Source organism: Podarcis vaucheri (assembly GCF_965113315.1).
Source record: "Podarcis vaucheri genome assembly, chromosome: 3".
Taxonomy (NCBI): domain Eukaryota; kingdom Metazoa; phylum Chordata; class Lepidosauria; order Squamata; family Lacertidae; genus Podarcis; species Podarcis vaucheri.
In genome coordinates this window covers 127586278-127603104 of record NC_138761.1, presented here as the reverse complement: position 1 = coordinate 127603104, position 16827 = coordinate 127586278, and the positions used below count along the sequence as shown (strand labels likewise).

Below are 16827 nucleotides of genomic sequence, written 5' to 3'. Positions count from 1 at the left end.
CTGGACACAGTACTCCTGGTGAGGTCTGACCAGAGCAGAATACAGTGGCACTATTACTTCCCTTGATCTAGATGCTATACTCCTATTGATGCAGCCCAGAATTGCATTGGCTTTTTTAGCTGCCGCGTCACACTGTTGGCTCATGTCAAGTTTGTGGTCAACCAAGACTCCTAGATCCTTTTCACATGTACTGCTCTCAAGACAGGTGTCCCCCATCTTGTATTTGTGCCTCTCATTTTTTTTGCCCAAGTGCAATACTTTACATTTCTCCCTGTTAAAATTCATCTTGTTTGTTTTGGCCCAGTTCTCTAATCTGTCAAGGTCGTTTTGAAGTGTGATCCTGTCCTCTGGGGTGTTAGCCACCCCTCCCAGTTTGGTGTCATCTGCAAATTTGATCAGGATGCCATTGAGTCCATCATCCAAGTCGTTGATAAAGATGTTGAATAAGACCGGGCCCAAGACAGAACCCTGTGGCACCCCACTAGTCACTCTTCTCCAGGATGAAGAGGAACCATTGATGAGCACCCTTTGGGTTCGGTCAGTCAGCCAGTTACAAATCCACTGAGTGGTAGCATAGTCAAGACCGCATTTTACCAGCTTCTTTACAAGAATATCATGGGGCACCTTGCCGAATGCCTTGCTGAAATCAAGGTAGGCTACATCCACTGCGTTCCCTTCATCTACCAGGCTTGTAATTCTGTCAAAAAACGAGATCAGGTTAGTCTGACATGACTTATTTTTCAGAAATCCATGCTGACTATTGGTGATCACAGCATTCCTTTCTAGGTGCTCACAGACTGTTTGCTTAATGATCTGCTCCAGAATCTTCCCTGCTATTGATGTCAGACTGACTGGGCGGTAATTATTTGGGTCCTCTCTTTCCCCCTTTTTGAAAATAGGGACAACATTTGCCCTCCTCCAGTCTGCCGGGTCTTCGCCTGTTCTCCAGGAATTCTCAAAGATGACTGCCAGTGGTTCTGAGATCACATCTGCCGGTTCTTTTAATACTCTTGGATGCAGTTCATCTGGCCCTGGAGACTTGAATACATCTAAACTAGCCAAGTATTCTTGTACTATCTCCTTAGTTATTCTGGGCTGTGTTTCCTCTGCTGAATCATTTGCTCCAAATTCTTCAGGTCGGGCATTGTTTTCTTTATCGGAGAAGACTGAGGCAAAGAAGGCATTGAGGAGTTCAGCCCTTTCTGTGTCCCCTGTTTGCATTTCACCATCTTCTCCTCTGAGTGACCCCACTGTTTCTTTGTTCTTCCTTTTGCTACGAACATACCCATAAAAGCCTTTTTTGTTGCTTTTAACCTCTCTAGCAAGCCTGAGTTCATTCTGTGGTTTAGCTTTTCTGACTTTGTGTCTACACGTGCTGGCTACAGTGGTGCCTCGCAAGATGAAATTAATTCGTTCCGCAAGTTTTGCCGTCTAGTGAATTTTTCGTCTTGCGATGCACGGTTTCCCATAGGAAACAAAGTCGCGAAAAGTTTTCGTCTTGCGAAGCAAGCCCATAGGGAAATTCATCTTGCGAGGCAAATCGAAAACGGAAAAACCTTTCGTCTAGCGAGTTTTTTGTCTTGCGAGGCATTCGTCTTGCGAGGTACCACTGTATTTGTTTGAATTCCTCTTTGGTGGTTTCCCCCCTTTTCCATTTTTTGTACACATCCTTTTTTAATCTTAACTCAGTTAAAAGTTCTTTAGATAGCCACCCTGGCTTCTTTAGGCACCTTCCATGTTTCCGTCTCATTGGTATTGCCTGATGTTGTGCTTTTACTATCTCCCTCTTAACAAACTCCCAGCCATCATGAACTCCCTTTCCTTTTAGTATTACTGTCCATGGGATCTCATCCAGCACTTCCCTAAGTTTTATGAAGTCGGCTTTCTTAAAGTCAAGAAATTGAGTCCTAGTATTTATTTTGCCAAAGTTTATGTTCCTTTTGGTTCTCCTCATTTGCACAAGTTTCTAAAGGAAACTTCCTTGCCTCTGATGAGTTCTTTGACTCTACAGTGGTACCTTGGGTTAAGAACTTAATTCATTCTGGAGGGCCGTACTTCTGTTCTTAACCTGAAGCACCACTTTAGCTAATGAGGCCTCTTGCTGCTGCCGCACCGCTGGAGCACAATTTCTGTTCTCATCCTGAAGCAAAGTTCTTAACCCGAGGTAATATTTTGGGTTAGTGGAGTCTGTAACCTGAAGCGTCTGTAACCCGAGGTACCACTGTACTCATTACAGCACCCTCTTGGCGCTGATGGTACCTTTCTTAATCTGTGGTATAAACGCTTATGAGATAAAAGCTTAAATGATATGCACTTACTGTTTATCCCTTTATTACAACTGTTGTTTATTTTTTTACACCATCAGATACGGGGTTGCACATTTCACGTTGCTTGCTCTGGTGCCTGCTGGGTCTACTATATGCTCACTGGGCTGTGCTTCTCTCCAAATGCCAAACCTGTTCTGGCAGAGCTGCACTTCTACCAATTTTCTGCGCCTCACCCACCAGGTCCCCTGCTTGTGGCCTTCATGCTGGCCTTCGCCACCAAGCTCAACATCTCCACTCAAGGCCTGAGCACCCCAGGCCTTTTCCTGTGCTGACGACTGCAGGGCGACTTGGCCTGCCTCTAAAGTGAACTGGGAGCTACCACTGGGGTTGCAAGCTGTAGGCTGAGCTTTGCCATGTCTGAATCCCATTAATAGGTATTGGTGCTTCAAGGAGACTTGGATATGCTGAGGGTTTATGCAAGACATTCTCGCCACTCTCTCATTACTTTGGGAGACCAGGCCTCCGCCAGGAGAAAACTGGAATGGCTGTGGCAAGACCAGCTGAACTTACCATATTGCCCTGGTGCTGACATGCTAAGCCAAACTTTGACTTAGTGAGCTTGCGGAGGGGAGCTCACATCCACTTTGCTGTTCCCAGGATCCCCAAGCTAAGTTAACATTTGGCTTAGGGTGCTGTCCAAACCGGAACTTGTGGTTAAGCTCCATCCTTATTAGCCATGATGTCTTAGGTCAGTATGGAAGCAAAAAAGAAATGGGAGGAGGCAGGCAGCTGCAAGCTCCTCCCCAGGAACCTGCATGTTCACAGGGACTCAGGGCCTGATTCACACATGACCCTAAACCATGTTTATTAAACCATAGCTTAGTGTACTGCCACTAGAAATAATAATAGTAATAATATTATTAATAATTTAACTTGGGGGGGGGGAAACTTGCCTCTTTAGAATCCTTTCCAGATTTATCATAGTTTTAGCCGAAATATCTGCACTCATCTCAGACCAGGGCTGGATCTACACAGCTATAAAAATGCTATGAAAAAAACATTTTAAAGCTCACAATGGAAATGCTCATTGACTTTGTATTTCAGTTCTACAGAGCTATCTGATGTCACATTGTTATAACACATTTATAACGTTGTAAGTACACTAATGTAGCTGAGTCCTAGACCCATAAGCTCTGTACTGAAGAATGTTTCTTCATCTAGGACAAGAAATTGAAGAATTATGTCTGGATGTTTTCTTCTTTTCAGGCTTTATTGATGTCATAGTGAAACCAATCTTTTCTCTCATAATTGAAGCAGCTGAGAAAATTGTTGAGCCTCTTATATATGAAGCTTTTGAAACTGGATGTTCCTCTAGCAGAGATTCTGGGTATTTTTCTGGGTATGACTGTTCTTCTTGCTTCTTTTGTTAATGTTATCCTTATTTTTTTACAAATTGCTCTTGTCACCATGGTCTTTGATACTGGCAAGATATTAACTCATTTTCAGTTTGTTTCAATAATTGTTCTTCATTTAACTCCCCAACCTTTCATTTTTTAATTATTTATTTTTTTGTTTTGTTCAGAGCCCCGTACTTCATCTAGGCATTTCTTCTCTTTTCTCCTCCAGGGCTTCCTGATAGCCCAATGAGGAATTTTAAGTTAAGACTGTGAGTTTACTGCATTCCAGTAACTTTCATGTTTTTGTAATGTGAGATTAGTTTTTGAAATGTTGAAGTGCAGTAAAATTTTGATATCAATATTTCACTTTTATTTCCAGTGAAAGGGTGAATTGGACTCCACTAGCAGATTGATAGGTCTTTAAAAAGTCCCGTAATAGCTGCATTTGATTGTCCCAGTGTTCATTTCTGTTCCTGAAAAAGAGGGCATTGATTTTCTCTCATTATTATACTATATATATTTTCTGGTGTTTTAAAATATATGCTGGTATACGTTTGAGGAAAGACGCAAACCCCCAAACCCAAGAAATTAATGTATGCCAGATTCTAACTAATATTTGGGATAGGAAGGGGAAATGCAAGCTGCCAAATTCATGCAAAGCAGCCTGGCCAGGCTAATTAAGTGTAGCTCCATTAAGAACCATTGGCAATGCAAGAGAACTGTCTTTGCCAGCAGGAGAAATGGCAGGTTACCAAGGTGAACTATTAGGAAATAGTGTCTTAACATAAGGTTAGGGTTTTTGGTGAGAGATTTACTGGGGGGGAAGAGGACAAGGGCAGAATGATCTTGGCTGCTGACTGGAGAGGTTGCAACCCAGAGCCTGGGGAGCCTGGCTGGCTGCTCTGGACTCCAGCTGGCTGGTGCTCTGAGAGAAGCCCGGGGAGACGGGCAGCTGCTCTGCCGTAGCCTGAATTCACAATGGAAACATGACCCTGGGGGAGGCCCTGGAACCCCTGGGTCATGCTACTGCTTGGTACAGATTGGCGTGCCATGTAGCAATCGGTGCTTTTTTCCATGCCAATTTTAGATGTCAGTTGCTTCTCCAGAACTCTAAAAACCTTAAAAATTACTTTAACAATTTCAGCCTGACTCATTACTTATGGTTTTCTTTCCTTTTGTAAAGATCAGGGTCAATTGAAGATGAACCAAAACTTAGTGGGAACAGTTTTGAAGAGGAAGAAAATTTTAGTCTGGGAAGCGTCAAAAGTGAAAGTGGGACTTGCACAGAGAGAAATCTCTTAATTTCATTGGATATAGCAAGCTTTGAAGAACACTTGGTGCATAATATTGAAGCAAACAGGAAAAAGTGGAAAGAGAGCCAGGAGCCCAAGAGCAAAGGTAGGAGGATCCATTTCTGCAGACTCTGAGCCCGCCATACACTGCAATAACCATTTCCCACATTTGTGTCCACGCCATTCTTGCTGCTCTCCACAAAGTCCCTTTTAGAAGGAAGAGGCTGTTTTCTGGAGCAGAACAGATTGCAATTTATATTTTCCTTCAATAAAAATGTCTTACTATTATTAAAAACAATGACAAGGTCTTAATTTGGCATTTCAATTCTCCTAGACTAGCCCTAACCCTCTGTCCAATTAAACAGAATCAATACTGGGAACAATCTCAGCTCATTGCTATTATATGTATAACTATGGGCTGCACCCGAGCTCCCTCCCCTCACCCCCCCATCCCATAGAGCTCCCCTTCCCACCCCATGCAGCTAACTACTAACCTTACTTCTTACCTTCCCAGCCCCATTTCTGAAGTCACTTCTTTCTCCTCTTCTGCAGCACTGCTTTGCACCCAGTTTCACCTTCACCACGTTTAGGGAAGTTTTTAATGTTTGATGTTTTATCGTTTTTTAATATTCTATTGGGAGCCGCCCAGTTAGATGGGAGGTATACAAATATTATTCTTATTCTGATGTCCGTGCCTCCTCCCTCTCTTTTTGTGCAAGTTGCCTTCACAAGCCACACCTCGGTAACCTCCCACATCTTCCTCCTCCCACACATTGCAACTACTTGGCACACTTGTCACCATTTTTTCTTATTCTTCAGACCCTGCCATGCTCTTGCTTTCATCTCCAGCCCCAGTCCTATGTCTCATACACCCTTGTTTTTTGCAACCGTCTTTAGACCCCTTTTTTCACCTTCACTTTCACCTTCACTTTCCTTTTTCCTCATCTTCCTCCTCTTCTCAACGCATCACCCCCATTTCCATGCCTTTTCCTCTTCTTTTGTGCAGCCCTCTTTGCACAGGCACACAGTTAATCACCTTCCCTCTCCATGCTGCCTCCTCTCTTATTCTGCAGCTCTCTTTGCATGCACACCCCCATGCTGGCACATGCAAATTTATCTTTCAGATGTATTTGCATTAAGAGCAAGCCTGTCAGTTGACCTGTTCAGTTAGAGAAGGTTCGGTTCCCACTGTATCCAAACAACAAAAGTTTGGGTGTGCAGATTCCCCTGAAAGTCTTGGGTACCAGTTTCTCTCCCATAATTTGAGTTAGCAGAAGTAGGAGATGACTAAAAGCTTGAAGTCTTCACCCAGGTGCGAGACAGCTTAGCAGTGTACAAAGGCTGATTCTGATACTTTTGTACATGTAAAAAACAAGAACGAAAGCCTAAAACGAGTGGTCCACAAAGTGGTTGTGCATAAACCACATTTTTTAAAAAATGAATATTGGGAAATGTTTCATAAATATTTATCTGTCTTTCTACAGATGAAATTATTTTAAGGGGAATATCTTACATTTCCTTTGTTTTTAGAATCACCAATGAAAGAAAGTAACAAGGCCAAAGACAAAGTAAGTAAAGATAAAAAAGAGGGGGGGAAACCCCAGAAAACATCAAAGCCCAAACACCATCCTTCAAAGTCCAATAAACTTTGTATTGCACCACAAAGTCCTACCGTTTGCGATTGTGAGCTTTGCCACAACAGAGCATTTGAACCAATGGATGTCAGCTTCATCGTTTACAATGCAGGGGCATCAGAACTGTTTGAGCCACAGCCAGATGATGAGGTCATGGATGTCACAGAATCATATGGTATTCAAAATAACTTTTCTATCCAGATTGTTGTCTTCATAGATCCATTATTTTTATTTTGCACAAAAATGCATTCAATTTATCTTTAGGTAGTGCGCTCTCTCTCTCTCCTGTATATCACTCCCCAACCAATTTTCCTTGCATCCTTTCCCCACATTTAACAAATTCCAGTTCTGCAAAACCTCAGATTTTGCAGCACCAAATTAAGAGTTTTGTTATTTGCATTCATTCCCTCATTAATAGAGATAAAAGGATTTGTCAGTTTTGGTCCTCTTAGGTTTTGATTTTTCGGATCTTAATTTTGCCACATTTCTGCAGCAATTTGAAAATGAATCAGCATTCTAGTGCAAGTGTTATCTAATAAATACATTTTTGTAATCTATTTTTATTAATGTACATATTTTTGCAAGCAATGTGTCCTAATATAATGCATTTTCATTAATATATGAATTTTTAATGCACACTTTTACCTAAATATGCATTTTTGTAAACATTGGTTGATTGGAGAACTGCATTTCAGTATTCAGAAAAATACAAATTTTTAAGGATGGTTATGTTTTGATTCTCATATTGTTTCAGAAAAGGCAAATTTGAGAAATTCGGCTTTAAATGCAAACTGAATTTTACTTCTCCCCCATCTCTATTCATTTCAGTAACAGAACCTGTTATTTTCTGTTTACAAATGTGTAGCAGGAACTGATGTAGAAATCTAGACATACCGTCTGCAGCTTCCAGATGAGTGTTGCTTCCTTGAAAAATTGAGTTCCTGAATTGGAAGGCACTTGAGATAAGGGAGGGTATATCTGCATTGATTAAGCCTCAAATAAGCCAAAATTGCAGGCAGTTCCAAACAATGTTCATATGCTTCACAAGTAATTACAAGGACCCAGTGCTTTTGATCAAAGACGACAGTGCATGAATGTAATACCTTATTTTTAACACATCACAGTAATTTAGGAGACAAATATTTTATGGGAGTGGAGTATTAGGATCAAGTTCCTAGCACATGAACAGCAAGCTGATTAGATATTTCCAGTTATGTTTCTACTTTAATATTTTTGCTGGTCTCTTCTAAGGAACTAGTTTAAGGAGTTCCTTGTAATGCAAATCCTAAATTTTTCATTTTTATCAAAAGTTGTCTAGATTACAAGAATGTAAGCAGAAGTGGCATTTTCATTTGAGAAATAGAATTTTTCATTTGAGAAGATTTAGCTGACTGTCCCTCTTTTTGCTTATTTGTTTTGTAGAGGAATTGGTGGATAATAAAAGTTCCTGGAGGAAAGCTGCTGGCCAGGATACGGATAAAAACATATACGAGATGAGAGGCATGGTTCCAAAAACAAAGCCTCTGCGTCCTAATGAAAGCGATGATGTGATCATTGAGGAGTTCATACCAGATGATCCTGAGCCCCCAAAAGAAAGTGAACACCCTGCCGTCCCTGATGACAATGGTGCCCAGCTGTCACCTGGTCTTGGCTTTATGTCAGAGCTAACCAAAAGTGAAGTCAATTTCTTTTCCCTCTGGAACGGTAATTGGCCATTTCTGCTCAGGCTTCAGTGATGATTAATAGGTAGTTTTAGCACAAACCTCAATGAACCGTCAACATTTCACAGATGAAAATGGTCACTTATTGGCTGGTGCCATTGGTGAACTGTGACAAGCCAACATCATACAGGTGGTGGAGGAAATAGCAGTGCCAACACAACCCAGGCACTGTGTGCCACAAATAGAGATGGCAAAAGCAGTACATTGCACTTATACAGTGGTACCTCAACCTTAATCCGTTCTGGAAGTCTGTTCTTAACCTGAAACTTCTTAACCTGAGGTACCATAGAATCATAGAGTTGGAAGAGACCACAAGGGCCATCGAGTCCAACCCCCTGCCAAGCAGGAAACACCATCAGAGCACTCCCGACATATGGTTGTCAAGCCTCTGCTTGTGGTCAACCAAGACTCCTAGATCCTTTCCACATGTACTGCTCTTTTTTTTTTTTTTTGCAAGTAAATTTTTATTCAGAATTTGTAAAAGAAAAAAGAAAAAAGGACAAACAAATACAAAAATAAACATTTTGACATAAATTATTCATCCTATTTTCATGCTATACAAAAAGTAAGCGTACAATCATACAAAAAAATAATATAAACATTAGGCTCTACTTAGCCTTTGACTTCCCTTCACCCTTTTGGTAAGTATCAAATAAATCCCGGGTTGCGTAATTAGTTTATTAAAGTTTATAATTATTAGCTGATAAAGTTTTTCTAATACCGCCAGTTCCTCCTATATATCCGTTCCAATATATTTCCAAAATTTACTCCAATTTTTTTGAAATTTCTGGTCGTCTTGGTCTCGTATTCTGCCTGTTAATCTATCTAGCTCGGCATAGTTAATCATTTTGACCTGCCAGTCACTTACGTTAGGTATAGTTTCTGTTTTCCAGTTTTGTGCCAGCATAATTCTTGCGGCTGTGGTGGCATAGAGAAATATTTTTTTATCTTCATTTTTTATTTCCTTACCCATAATTCCCAGCAAAAAGGCCTCAGGTCTTTTGGGAAAAGTATATTTAAAAACTTTTTTAAGTTCATTATAAATTGCTTCCCAAAAAACCTTCACCTTGTTGCATTGCCACCACATATGGTAGAGGTCTCCCTCCACTTCACCACATTTCCAGCATGTCTTATTTTCTGATCTATAGATTTTAGCCAATTTTGCCAGCGTAAGATACCATCTATAGAGCATTTTCCAAACATTTTCTCTCAAACTCGTACAGGCCGTAAATTTAATATCTCTATTCCACAATTTCAACCACTTTTCAAACTCGATGTTATAGCCGAAGTCAATTGCCCATTTAATCATTGCCTCTTTGACTTCCTCGTCTTTTGTATGCCATTCCAGTAATATGTCATATAATTTAGACAATGTTTTGTTTTTACCTTCTATTATTTCTATATTGAATTTTGATTTCTTGTCCTCAAAGCCCATTTTTCTTTTGTCTTGCTTTAACATATCATTCACCTGATGATATTGTAGCCAACCGGTGAATTGATCCTTTATTTCCTCATACGGTTTAAGTTTAAGCCCTTGTTCTGATTTTCTTACCAAATCTTCGTAAGTGGCTGTCTTCCCTTCCATGTTGGTTTTTTTTATTGTTAAGACCTCTACCGGTGAGATCCACCATGGTGTTTTTCTTTCAAGAAGGTTCTTATTTCTTTCCCAGACCTGATATATTGGTCCCCTGAAAATATCACATGTACTGCTCTCAAGCCAGGTGTCACCCATCTTGTATTTGTGCCTCTCATTTAGCTAATGGGCCTACCACTACCGCACGATTTCTGTTCGCATCATGAAGCAAAGTTCTTAACCCGAGGTACTACTTCTGAGTTAGCAGAGTCTGTAACCCAAGGTACCACTGTAATCTCATTTTACAGTCAAGGAAGACCATCTGGTGACACAGAATTCTTAGGAGAAACAATAATAGAGTACCTCCCAGCCCAGGGATCTGCAACCTTTAAGACAAAAAGAGCCACTTGGACCCGTTTCCAAAGAAAAAAAACCTGGGAGCCGCAAAACCATTGCGACATTTAAAACAAATATATCTCAGCCGTGATCTGACAGCGGGCGGGAAGGTGACGTCGGGACGATGCGTGACTAATGCACGCACCGCCCCCATGCGACGTCACAGCCAGTACAGCGCCCACCACAGTGGGGAGTGTTGGGGCACACAATGCGCCTCCTCCCCTCGCTAGTATCCGCCCCGGAGCCGCGGCAAAGGTGTAAAAGAGCCACATGCGGCTCCGGAGCCACGGGTTGCAGACCCCTGTCCCAGCCTATACAGAGTTCCTTCCACTTGCCAAAATGACGACAGCTTCTCCCTCCCCTATGCATTCCTTCCTGGTTTAAGGTATGCCCTCATCAGGACTCAGCCTAGAGTTTCAGTGCCAAGACTGTGAAAGTCCTGGAAAATAGCAGTCCAATTATCTGATTATGTGACTTTCATCACCACTGAATAACTACAGTTTCTTGCTTCCCCTCAGAATTCAGAAGGATGTTGCCTTTCAGCACATGCATGGCAACAAAATTAGAATTTTTGATCATTTTTGACAGTCCTTTCCCTCCACAAATTCTACAACTGGTTCCCCCTTTCCCCATCCCTTCTTCTATCAGTACAACAGACGCGTTGACAAAATAAAGGTGTGTTTTAATGACTTTTAAACATGCTGGAAAAGTGCGTTTTTTTAAAAAAAATTATGTTCAACTTAATGTTTTATCAATGAGCTAAAAAGCAAAATTTGGAAATTGAATAACTCATTATCGTATGAAAAAGAATAACGGAGAAAGTTTAAAAAAAACCTGAACTGAAATCCTTTCTTCAAAGTAGCAAAACAAAGGAAGTACCAATCTTAACCATGTGGGATACATGTAAAGCTTGAGGATGTTCATAAGTATTTATGGATTATTCATACTTTCAGTAATTTAGTAAGTCAAGACAACAACAGAAAAATACAAGGACAAAATGAATTTGATTTTGAAATGAAACGTAAAGAAACAGAATCTAAGGGACTTTTTTATAAGTTTTTAAGAGCAAAACAAAAACTGCAAACAGTAGATACTTATAAAACGTGTAAAAACATGTGCATACTAAACAGAAATGCTTTGAAATAGTAGTAAAAACAGGCAGACTACATGACCTACTATATATATATATATATATATATATATATATATATATATATGCTTTCGTAGATTTTCACGGGTACAGGAATGCAGGTTTTGGTGTCTTCGGGTGTCTTCCCGTGTAAGAGTCGGGGTGTCTGTGCGACGTTTCGACGAGGTCTCACTCGTCATCTTCAGGCTGGTGCTTTCGGCTTCTTGTTACTGGAACAGAGCAGAGTCTGGTGTTTGAGTTCCTATAAATACTGTTGAGGGGTGTGGTGTATAGCCTCCAACGTTCTGGGCTGGCACAAGGCACAAAACCACATCTGTGTAGGGATTGCAGGGGGGTGCAGCATCCGGAGGTGCCACTATAGTTTGGCTACTGGATGGAGTCTGTAATATGTCTGTGGAGAGGGTCTGGGTTTGGGTCTGGTGTGGTTGATTGGTGACGGCGTTCTGTGTGCCTCTGGTTCTGGTGTCTGCAATCCCTACACAGATCTGGCTGGCACAAGGCACAAAACCACAGCTCGCCCCTATACACGAAGCCAAGCCAGAGCACAACTAAATGCAGCACAGCCATCTTCTCAGAAAAACTCTTCACAAGCTCAAGAGGTCAAGACACGAAAGCTTTAGCAACTAATCTACACTTAATGACCCACCCAGTGGTATTCAGAATATCACTCATGAAATCACCCAAGATATCCCTCAAGTAATTAAGGAACAAAAGAAGAAAAGGCACACTAATCTAGGAACTTCCTCTCTGCCCAGAACGTTGGAGGCCATACACCACACCCCTCAACAGTATTTATAGGAACTCAAACACCAGACTCTGCTCTGTTCCAGTAACAAGAAGCCGAAAGCACCAGCCTGAAGATGACGAGTGAGACCTCGTCGAAACGTCGCACAGACACCCCGACTCTTACACGGGAAGACACCCGAAGACACCAAAACCTGCATTCCTGTACCCGTGAAAATCTACGAAAGCAAATATATATATATATACACACACACACACACACACACACCAGATATTGGCACTCGATAGAAACAATGGTGGCGTACACCCTCAGATCAGGACCGGCCCACCCATGAGGCAAGATCCACTGGGGCAGCAGATCCTGACATCGATCTTTCTTCCCTCTTGTTCCTGTTGTTGATCTTCCCTCACCCCTTTTTCTCTGGCGAAGAGAGGGATACCATTTGACGTCCGTCTCGGGTGCCATAATGCCTTGGCCCAGCCCTCCCTCAGGTTCACTATATCATTATACCTCTCAAGCCCCAGAACTAGGCAAATAACATATTTTTTTAGAAAAGTCTGAAATTCTGAAATTAATATATGACGATGGAATGTTTCTTGATGACCCTGACTTGAAACAAGTGATATTAGAGACTAATAATTTCCTAAAAGTCAGTTGCGTGTCGAGGTCCCCAGGGCCACCCCAATAACTCGCACATCACACTGAATTTTTTGTTTAAGGTTTTTGGCATAATTTTGGCCACAACTTTATTAAAATACAAAAATGCGAGTGGTTGCTTAGGCATTGGTTGCGACTATCTGCCCCCACCATGGGGGACAGACTGACATTCTGCACGATGCAAAAGTCAGAAAAGGGGAATACACTTGGGGGTAGCGACGGAGCAGGGAACCTGCCCTCAGCCCTCCCCAAATGCAACCAGGAGCTCATTGCTATGGCCCGAGCCCCCTCGACAGAGTGGACAAGCAATAGTTAGCCCCTGATTCCTTTAACGGATTCCCTTGCAGCAGCAGCATTAGAGGGGCAGGCACAGCCAATCCATGCCCCTCAACCAACCAAACCATAAACCAATGCCTAACCGCAACCTTACAACCGTTGTGACGATTTGCTACGCAGTAGGCAAAAACCAAATGGCCCCAGCCAATCAGCCAGATGGACAAAATTCCTACCGGGCCCCTGCCCCAAGAGCAGACCACCCCATGACAAGCATAGCAAGGTCAAAGCGAACAACCCTAATTCTAGGGGGGGGGGGACGGGCAATCCGATGCACAGGCGAAGAGGAAGCCCTAGCCTCGTGCAAGGAGTTTTAGCATTTCTGGCTGTCAATCAACAAATGGCAACATTAACTTCTTCCAACAACAAGGGAAGCCCCAATCGCATCAGTGGCCAACGATCAATTAGCCCGCCCCCAACTTTGGAGTGTCCTGGTGGCCCCCACCGCAACACGTGCTCTCCATGAAGGAAAACACGCTTTGCCACAATTCAACACACAGAAGGATGAGCAGATCTCAGCCTTTAAAGCAGAGATCAAACATTGAGTTGGGTGAGGATAAAAAATGATGGCATTGCTAAATAGTATGAAAAAACAAAATTAAATTTTAATCCCACATAAAAATGTTGAAAAGTAACAATAAATTTATTAAAATGTAACATTAAATGGACTCATCTATCCAGCTCAATGCCTGGTCAACAAACTAATGTGATAAATACTGGTAATTAATAAATTATGTGTATGAGAAGAGAGAAAAAGCTACATGTGGATCATCTTTTTAAATGGCATATACAGAACCTTCATCAGCACATGTACATGCAATGAAATATGTTTATGTGGACTTGTCAAACATGGATGCTTCCACACATTTTCAATATGCTGTGATTCACAAACTCTAAGCATGGTTTTTCCACTATGTTTTACTCAGAATAGACCTAATTTAAGTCATGTTTATTAATGTTAATAGATCTACTCTGAGTAACACTTAGTTAAATACCACCCTCAATCAGGCGAAATGCATGCAAACATAGTAATATATTCTCTAACAATATACTTTTTTCTCCCTCTCTGCAGAAGAAATTATGAGACGTGCTGCGGAGCAGCAGAAACAAGACCAAAGCAGAATGGCTGCTGACGCTGCGTTACAGGTGGCAATATCAGCAAAACAAAATGAGGGTTGTCAAGCAAACTCAGCTGATCAAAACTTTGTTCTACAAGTAATCTCTATTGACACCCCTATTGTAACAAACAGGACAGAATCAGGACAACATTGTGACCCATCCCAGAAGGAAGTTGCCAATACTTCTGCCCTAAAGCAAGATATCACCACGCCATCAAATGCATGCCAACAAAATGAAACAACCCCACGTGGAGCTGCAGCTGCAGCTGTATCTGTCACATCCTTGAGCTATGGGGTATTTAAAATACCCCAGTAGATTATTGATCTAACTGGTAGGCTAAGATTGCACTGTCTTCAAGCTTAACAGAAACCAAGACCTGATCAAATACAAGGCACCTGACTCAAACATAGAACTTCTGATTGCTGAATGTTCAAAAGTTAAGGGGGAAATGCTTATTGTGAGATCAGTTGACAGAAATCTGAAACACGCATTGGTCGCTACAGAATAGGTAGAGGTAATTCTTAATAAACCTTTTTATTGGTGGAAATGAAACCCACCTCTTCCCCTTCCCCTTCCCCTTCCCCTTAAGATTTTGAGTTTGTGGGACTTTTCAGGAGGCTGAAATAGAAGTGTGAGAGAAAATATACAAGGAGAAGAAAGGCATGTCTATGGGATGGAATTAGTAGCAGTATTGTGTGCTAAAGAAACAGATGTTAAATATTTATCTTGATGCCATTTTTAGTCAGACTACAGAGTTTGTGTTTGGGATAGAAGAATGGTGAAGGGGCAGAGAAGGGGTATAAAGATTGCACATATGGTCTTGAAGAGGGAAAAAACCTTTTCAGGAGCACTTTGAGACTTCCTAGCCATCCTGCACACTAGGGACCCATCTCAGGATCTGGCAAAATGCACGTGGCAGAGCGAGCACACTCTCAATCCAGTGTTTTGTTAGGGGATGTGATATGTTGGGGGAGTTCTTACTTGTTCCTTTGAGATGGACAGATCATTGCCTGGTCATTCCCAGTGCTGGTGAGAAACATAGAATCATAGAGTTGGAATAGACCACCAAGGGCCATCGAGTCCAACCCCCTGCCAAGCAGGAAACACCATCAGAGCACTCCTGACATATGGTTGTCAAGCCTCTGCTTAAAGACCTCCAAAGTAGGAGACTCCACCACACTCCTTGGCAGCAAATTCCACTGTCGAACAGCTCTTACTGTCAGGAAGTTCTTCCTAATGTTTAGGTGGAATCTTCTTTCTTGTAGTTTGGATCCATTGCTCCGTGTCCGCTTCTCTGGAGCAGCAGAAAACAACCTTTCTCCCTCCTCTATATGACATCCTTTTATATGGAAGAACATGGAAGAACTCTCCCAGATCAATTGACTTACAACTTTTCTAATTTCCTGTGACACTCAAATGGTGGCTGTTTCTGTTCCTCTTACACAGCAAGCAAACAAACAAACAAACAAACACAAATATCTATTTTCAGACACTGAGATGTAGGGTGCAGACTTTGTAAGCCTAGCCTATCAGTGCAGTAAAACTCTGCATCCTTAAAAAAAGTCCTCTTAAGGTTTAAATGTTATGTTAACTTTGCAGGAAGGGTGTGGTATACTATTTTTGTCCATAGTAATTTACTATGGAATTGCTATGTTCCTACATCACAAAGCATCAAACTATGTAAAATATGAAACATAAAAGTCAACATTCTGCTATGCTCATCTAGAACGACTATTGTTACATCCTAGAGGAATCAGTCTTGAGTAGACAGTTTTCAAATTCATGTGTTCTTTTGAACAGCAATGCCTGGCCATAGTAACTTTCTCAAGTTGCAGTGTCCTCCAAACTAACAAGGACAACTTCATAAATATTTTTCCTACATGGAAAACATATCAATCAGCCTAAGAAAATCTGTGCAACCTGCATGTAATCAGCCATGTGTGGCAATCAGTCGGGATTCGCTTTTACTTAGTGTCCAATCCAGTCGGGATTCAGGCCTCATCATGGGACTGAAACTGCCTTGGTCACGCTGGTTGATGATCTCCGGCGGACTAGGGACAAGGGTGAAAGCTGTTTCCCAGTTCTGCTGGATCTCTCAGCGGCGTTTGATACCATCAACCATAACATCCTTCTGGACCGTCTTGAGGAGCTGGGAGCACAGTGGTTCTGCTCCTTTCTCCTGGGCTGTGTCCAGAAAGTGGTGTTGGGGGATGAGTGTTCAGACCCATGGACTCTCACTTGTGGGGTGCCTCCGGGTTCCGTCCTCTCCCCCATGCTTTTCAACATCTACAGGAAGCCGCTGGAAGAAATCATCAGGGGGTTTGGGCTGGGTGTTTACCAGTATGCGGATGATACCCAGCTCTACCTCTCTTTTAAATCGGAACCAGTGAAGGTGGTGAAGGTCCTGTGTGAGTGTCTGGAGGCGGTTGGAGGATGGATGGCAGCTAACAGATTGAGCTTGAATCCTGACAAGACTGAAGTACTGTTTTTTGAGGACAGGGCGCAGTCAGGTGTGGGGGACTCCCTGGTCCTGAATGGAGTAA

At 42.0% G+C, this 16827-nt stretch overlaps 1 protein-coding gene across 4 annotated transcripts in view; it reads left to right on the top strand.

Moving 5' to 3' along the window:
* The window catches only part of LOC309528392 (dual specificity calcium/calmodulin-dependent 3',5'-cyclic nucleotide phosphodiesterase 1A-like), a 31452-nt gene extending 16616 nt beyond the window's left edge, over window positions 1–14836 (top strand). The window contains exons 11-15 of one of the 4 annotated variants that reach the window (XM_082215756.1): window positions 3894–3933; window positions 4848–5062; window positions 6487–6765; window positions 8013–8294; window positions 14238–14836. In XM_082215756.1, coding sequence (XP_082071882.1) covers window positions 3894–3933; window positions 4848–5062; window positions 6487–6765; window positions 8013–8294; window positions 14238–14599 — 1178 coding nt within the window. In that variant the 3' untranslated portion in view covers window positions 14600–14836. Of the gene's footprint in view, window positions 1–3533; window positions 3667–3893; window positions 3934–4847; window positions 5063–6486; window positions 6766–8012; window positions 8295–14237 lie in introns of all 4 variants that reach the window. The other 3 variants (XM_082215755.1, XM_082215754.1, XM_082215753.1) reach the window with 3 other exon arrangements.
* Window positions 14837–16827: the final 1991 nt, after the last annotated feature.